This window comes from Suricata suricatta, chromosome 13 (genome assembly GCF_006229205.1).
Source record: "Suricata suricatta isolate VVHF042 chromosome 13, meerkat_22Aug2017_6uvM2_HiC, whole genome shotgun sequence".
Classification (NCBI taxonomy): domain Eukaryota; kingdom Metazoa; phylum Chordata; class Mammalia; order Carnivora; family Herpestidae; genus Suricata; species Suricata suricatta.
Window position 1 is genome coordinate 5714268 of NC_043712.1, and position 6108 is coordinate 5720375.

Sequence of the window (6108 nt, forward strand, 5' to 3'; positions counted from 1 at the left end):
AGGCCGTTAAGCAAATGACCACCACGTGCACCACCCTTCCGTTTTCAGCAAACCTTACGTACGTCAACAGCGACAGGCTGGGGGACGCAGCCTCACAACAGTAGTTGGCGCTTTAAGTCACAAAAAGTTTCGGGGCGCCTGGGGGGCTCAGTCGGTTGAGTGTCTGACTTCGGCTCAGGTCATGATCTCACGGTTCATGGGTTCGAGCCCCGTGTCGGGCTCTGTGCTGACAGCTAGCTCAGCCCAGAGCCTGTCTTCAGATTCTGGGTCTCCCTCTCTCTCTGACCCTCCCCTGCTCATGCGGTCTCTCTCTCAAAAATAAATAAAAACTTAAACAAAAAACAAAACAAAAAAAGTTCCTTATGGTGAAAAAATTTTTATCTTTATTTTCCCACGGACTGACGGACACTTCACAGACCACCACTGCTCTGTGGGCCGCTGTTGGGGGCCCCTCACTCTAAAGACGGGCTTTGTGAGCTTCCTGCCTCTCCTGAGTTCTGGTGGGTTTCTCGTTTCAGGATGAAGTACATCGAGACGGAGCTCAAGAAGAGGAAAGGGATCGTGGAGCACGAGGAGCAGAAAGTCAAGCCGAAGAGCGCAGAGGACTGCCTTTACGAGCTTCCAGAAAACATCCGCGTCTCCTCTGCCAAGAAGACGGAAGAGATGCTTTCCAACCAGATGCTGAGCGGCATCCCCGAGGTGGACCTCGGCATCGAGTAGGTTTTGGGCCGCGGTCCGGCCTCTCCCGCCCCGGGCCCGCGGAGGAGCGCTCTGCTCTGCGGCCGAGGGGGCTCCTTCTTACCTGTCTCCTTGGAAACCCACAAATAGCTCTCTTTCCTCGGGTTGGCGGAGGTGTGTGTGCCCAGAGGGTCTGAAGGACGGGCCCGCGGTGCTAGGGAGACCCAGAGAAGGTCTGTTTTGGTTATTGAGTATAATCAAGAAACCCGCGCCTCAGGTCGGTCTCAGGTACAGGTGTGAGGGCTCTTCGTACGCAGGTGTTTAGTTTTATTTTGTCTTTGTTCACAGCTTATCTGCTGTTCTGTTTTCTTCTAGCAGGTGCCATGTCAAAGGCTCACCTGTCCCAGGAGCCTCCTTTTCATTTTTTCTTTTTTTAATTTTTTTTAATGTTTTATTTATTTTTGATAAATATTGAGACAGTATGAGAGAGGGAGGGGCAGAGAGAGGGAGACACAGAACCGGAAGCAGGCTCCAGGCTCTGAGCTAGCTGTCAGCACAGAGCCTGACGCGGGGCTCGAACCCACGAACGTGAGATCTGACCTGAGCCGAAGCCGGAGGCTTAACCGACTGAGCCACCCAGGCGCCCCTCCTTTTCATTTCTGCAGAACAGCTGCTCTAGAACAGGACTGTCACAGAAGAAGCAGGATAGTCAGAGTCCTCTTTGGGTGGAGGAGAAAGTTGGGAGGCTCCTGGTTCTCACCTCTTCTCTGGCATGAGCTTCAGGCCTTCGGTAGTTTTTTGTCCTCCGAGGCTCAGCTTCCTCCTGATCAGAAGAGGACAGTAAGGGGCGCCTGGGTGGCTCAGGTGGCTAAGCATCCCGACTCTTGATTTCGGCTCAGGTCATGATCCCAGGGCCGTGGGGTCCACGTCAGACTCTGCTGACAGCGCGGAGCCTGCTTGGGATTCTCTCTCCCCCTCCCCCACCGGCATGCCCTCTCTCTCTGCCTCAAAATAAATAAGCATCAAAAAAAACAAAACAAGAAAGGAAGAGGGCGGTAAGTCCTGCATCTCCGATGGCTGTGAACACACGAGCGCGTGACTGAGGCGGCTGGGAAACCGCAGAGCCCTGGGCTCCACGGAGGATTTCCTCGCGCCCTGGCGGCTTCCCAGCCTGACCGTCGGTTCTGTCTGAGGCCCACTGGTGGGAGGATTTAACACCTGGCACGGCCCCTTTCTCCCCACAGCGCTAAAATAAAAAATATCATCTCCACGGAGGATGCCAAGGCCCGTCTGCTGGCAGAGCAGCAGAACAAGAAGAAGGACAGCGAGACATCGTTCGTGCCCACCAACATGGCCGTGAATTACGTGCAGCACAACCGGTGTAAGCTGCTCTGGCCAAGGAGCCCTGCTCCGTTGGTTCGACTGCCCCCACACCAGTCTCGTATTTTGTCTGATGTGTCCCCTGGTCTCTTTCAATCTAGTTTATCATGAGGAGCTCAATGCCCCCATTCGGAGAAACAAAGAAGAGCCCAAAGCCCGACCCCTGAGAGTGGGCGACACAGAGAAGCCAGAGCCTGAGCGTGAGTACCGTGGAGGCCGCAGGGCAGCCCGGAGCAGTCACCGAGGCCCCTGGAGACGGGGTGGGCTCTGCAGGGTGGGGCTCAGGCCTCTGGGTGCCACTCCACGTTCTGGACCACAGTTCCTTGCCTTCCCCTTACCTAGCCTCAGTTTACTCATCTGTAAATGGGGATAGTAATAAAACCTACCATTAGGGGTTCTTGTGACGATATACCAAGCTATCAAATAGCTAATGAAGACTTCAAAAATTAGAATATTTAGGGGTGTCTGGGAGGCTCATTCAGTTGCGGCCAGCATCGGCTTAGATCATGATCTTCTGGTTCGTGGGTTCGAGCTCAGAGCCTGGAGCCTGCTTTAGAGTCTGTGTCTCCCTCTCTCTCTGCTCCTCTCCCACTCCTGCTCTGTTACTCTCTCTCAAAATTAAGTAAACATTAAAAAAATGTTTTTAAATAAATTTCAAAACATTAAAAAAATTAGAATATTTCAAAAGGCAGAACTAAGTCAAAGTTACTCATAATTTCACCAAAGATGAGCACCGTTAACATTTTTATGATTCACCTTTCAGACTTTAAAAAAATATGTAGGGGTGCGTGGGTGGCCCAGTTGACTTGGGCTCAGGACACGATCTCACTGTTCGTGAGTTCGAGCCCTGTGTTGGGCTCTGTGCTGACAGCTCAGGGACTGGAGCTGCTTCGATTCTGTGTCTCCCTCTCTCTCTCTCTGACCAGTCCCCACTCACTCTCTCAGAAATAAAAATAAACATTAAAAATATACTGATGGATACAAAACCATATACTGTATTCAATAGGATCTCCTAGCTCTTTACTCAGTAGCGTGCCCTGCACACCTGTCTGTGACAGCAAATAGTATTTTCCTCTTCAGTGGCCCTCTCATGTACCATGGTGTGGTCTCTAGTTGGACACTTGTCCCTCTGGTTGGACACTTGAATGGTTTTGCATTTTTCCCCATGAAGCACTGTTGTGCTGACCATTTTGCCTGTATCGTGTCCTTCGGCTCCATGCCAAGAAGCCGCCAAGCACTCCTCTAGAAGTGGGGTGCTGACTCGTCCCCCACCAGCGGCACCTGGCTGTGCGCCCGTCCCTCATGCTGGCCGGCACCAGCGCGCTGTGTTTTTCATCAACAAGGGAGTGAGCCTAAGGAAATGATACATTTGCTGAGGCTGTTTGCTTTTCCTTCCTTTTCTTTCTTTCTTTTTTTTTTTTTTTAAGATTTTAAATCATTTCTCCACCCATCGTGGGGCTCAGACTCACAACCAGGAGATCACGAGTCGCGTACCCCACTGATGGAGCCAACCAGGCACCCCGCTTTTTCTCCCTTCTTCCTGGTGAAATGCTTTTCTGTGCCGCCTTGGTTGCATAGTCTTTAATTGCCAAAGAGTTCTGTGTTACTCACACCTAGTAAGCAAGGACTTTGGAGTCACCAGACTCGGGTTCAACCCTCAACCTACCTTCACCTTCTGAGTGACCTTGAGGAAGTCACCTAAGCCCTCTGGACAGTGATGGCAGTATGCACCCCCTCCCCCCAGCTGGAATTGCCGCGAGGGTTAGAAACAAGTCGCATCTAAAAGTATTCAGCACCAGGCCTTGTGCCTGATCAGACGCTCCCTGAAGCAGAACACCTGCCGTCACCCAGGTGGACGCTGACGTCAGCATACTGTCACCTGACAAGTAGTTACTGAGGCCCTGCTGCGGCCCTGCTCACCGGGGTAGGCAGCGGGGCTCCTGCGGGGAATGAGGTCGGCATGGTCCAGCGCAGGCAGAGCTGAAACCTGCCGCTGGCTTCGGGCTCGGCACACAGCCTCTCCCCTTTTCCTTCTCAGGGTCCCCTCCTAACCGCAAGCGTCCTGCTAACGAGAAGGCCACGGATGACTATCACTATGAGAAGTTCAAGAAGATGAACAGGCGCTACTAAGGGTGGCCAAAGGGAGAAGTGCAGGATGGGTGTAAATAGCGCCGGGCCCTCCCTGACCCCGGACAGGCGGCTTCCCAGACAGAGGCGGGCAGAAGTTCGCTTATTCGCTAGACAGACTCTCCGCTGGCCCTGTGCTCACCTGCTGGACCTCCCGGGACCGGCGTTTGTAACCTTTGCAACAAGACAAGGTGGAGTTTTCCTGTTTGGGGCAAATTCTCTTCTTGTGTGTGTGAGCATCATAAAGTCTTGTTTGTAAATACATTGACTTTCTCTGAATATTTGCCCTGGGTCGGGAGGAAACAGCGGCGTGCAGAGTGAGAGGACACCGTTTAGTTCGTGCTGTTATTTAGTGCACGTGCAGTCGGGTCTCGTACTTTCAAACTCCTGGAGTTCAGGAGTGCGCCCTTCACCGCGTATAGCGGGGCCCAGCTCACGGCAGAAAAGTCTAGGACGGGATCCGAGGGACACTGGCGTTTTCTGACTCTTACAAAGTTCCCGGTTTCTTTTCATTAAGAAAGAAAAACAATTTCTATGATTTTCAGCACTTAGGTATTAAATATGAAATGAAACCAACCACACTGTATCTTGTCTCCTTATACCAACCGTAGGGAATGTTGAGAGCCTCGGGGTTCGGCAGCTCAAGTGCAAAACTCCAGTTACTGAGAGATTTTCTCACTCGGTTTAAAGATGTAGGGGAGGGGCGCCTGGGTGGCTCAGTCGGTTTGACATCCGACTCTGGATCTCTGCTCAGGTTGTGATCCCAAGGTCACACGTGGGGTCAAGCCCTGTGTTGGGCTCTGCACTGAGTGTGGAGCCTGCTTGGGACCCTCTCTCTCCCTCTCTCAAATTAAAAAAAAAATAGGCTCAGCCTGCCAGCTCTCGAGTACGGGCCCCCATGCCGTCCTCTTCCTGAGGCACGTGCACCTGCTGAGGTGAGAGCAGGTGGACTTCGGGGCGGACCAAGAGCGGGTGTTGTGGCTAGAGGGGTTCGGCTCTGGGGTCCACGCTGAGCCCTGCTCACAGCCCATCCTGTCCTCCGACAGATCTCTCTGTCTGAGCCTGTTTTCTCCTCTGTAAAATTGAGATTGTTTTCATTTTTATTTTTTTCCTCCACTGAATGCATGGTCCCTGAAGGCCGGGATCACCTATACCTGAGGTTCTTTTTTTTTCTTGAATCCCCAGGGTCTGGTCCATAACAACACACTGGCAACCCTCAGCCTTTGAATGAATGCGTGAATGAGTGGGAGAAACTTCAGGGTGGAGAAGCCTGAGGAACACTACCTCACCCAGGTGGTGAAAGTCCACCTGGACACCCGTCATGTTGACAGTATGAATCCTTCATATGTCATAGAAGCGGCACCCTACCCATGTGAAGTTTCCTCCGCAACACTCATAAGCCCCGTCTAGTCACAAGAAAAACATCACACTCCACAGTGAGCCATCCTCGAAGACCACCGAGCACTCCCCCAAACTGTCAAGGTCGTCAAAACCAAGGAGAGCTTGAGACACAGTCTTAGCCAAGAGGAGCCTTAGGAGACACGAAAACTAAATACAATGCGGGCTCTCGGACAGGACCCTAGATCAGGTCTAGGGCATTAGGTAAAAACAAAGGAAACACGTTTGTATCAATACCGGCTCGCTAATTTTAACAAATGTTACCATACTAATATCTTAATACGGGAAATTATGTTGGAGGGTACATAGGATCTAAAAATATGGCGCTCCAATATATTTTTATTTTATTTTTTTGCATGGCCTCGAGCGGCCTCCGTCGTCCACCTCCCGGAAGCAAGAAGGGCTCCGCCCCTTACAGAGATGGCGGCCGCGGCGGCGCGCGGAGCCCCGCCCCGCACAAAGATGGCGCCGGCGCCGGGAGGAACCGGAAGCGCGGCCTGGCAGCGGCGCCGGTCCGGGGCAGGC

At 52.5% G+C, this 6108-nt stretch overlaps 2 protein-coding genes across 2 annotated transcripts in view; both read left to right on the forward strand.

Annotated features, from left to right (window-relative positions):
• C13H9orf78 (chromosome 13 C9orf78 homolog) overlaps window positions 1-4761 on the forward strand; it is a 7499-nt gene extending 2738 nt beyond the window's left edge. The window contains exons 5-8 of the mRNA XM_029920034.1: window positions 411-716; window positions 1923-2059; window positions 2160-2258; window positions 4097-4761. Coding sequence (XP_029775894.1) covers window positions 411-716; window positions 1923-2059; window positions 2160-2258; window positions 4097-4188 — 634 coding nt within the window. The 3' untranslated portion in view covers window positions 4189-4761. The remainder of the gene's footprint in view (window positions 1-410; window positions 717-1922; window positions 2060-2159; window positions 2259-4096) is intronic.
• Window positions 1-6108, forward strand: part of LOC115276945 (torsin-1A) — a 27481-nt gene that overhangs the window by 14705 nt on the left and 6668 nt on the right. The gene's annotated exons all lie outside the window — the stretch shown is intronic.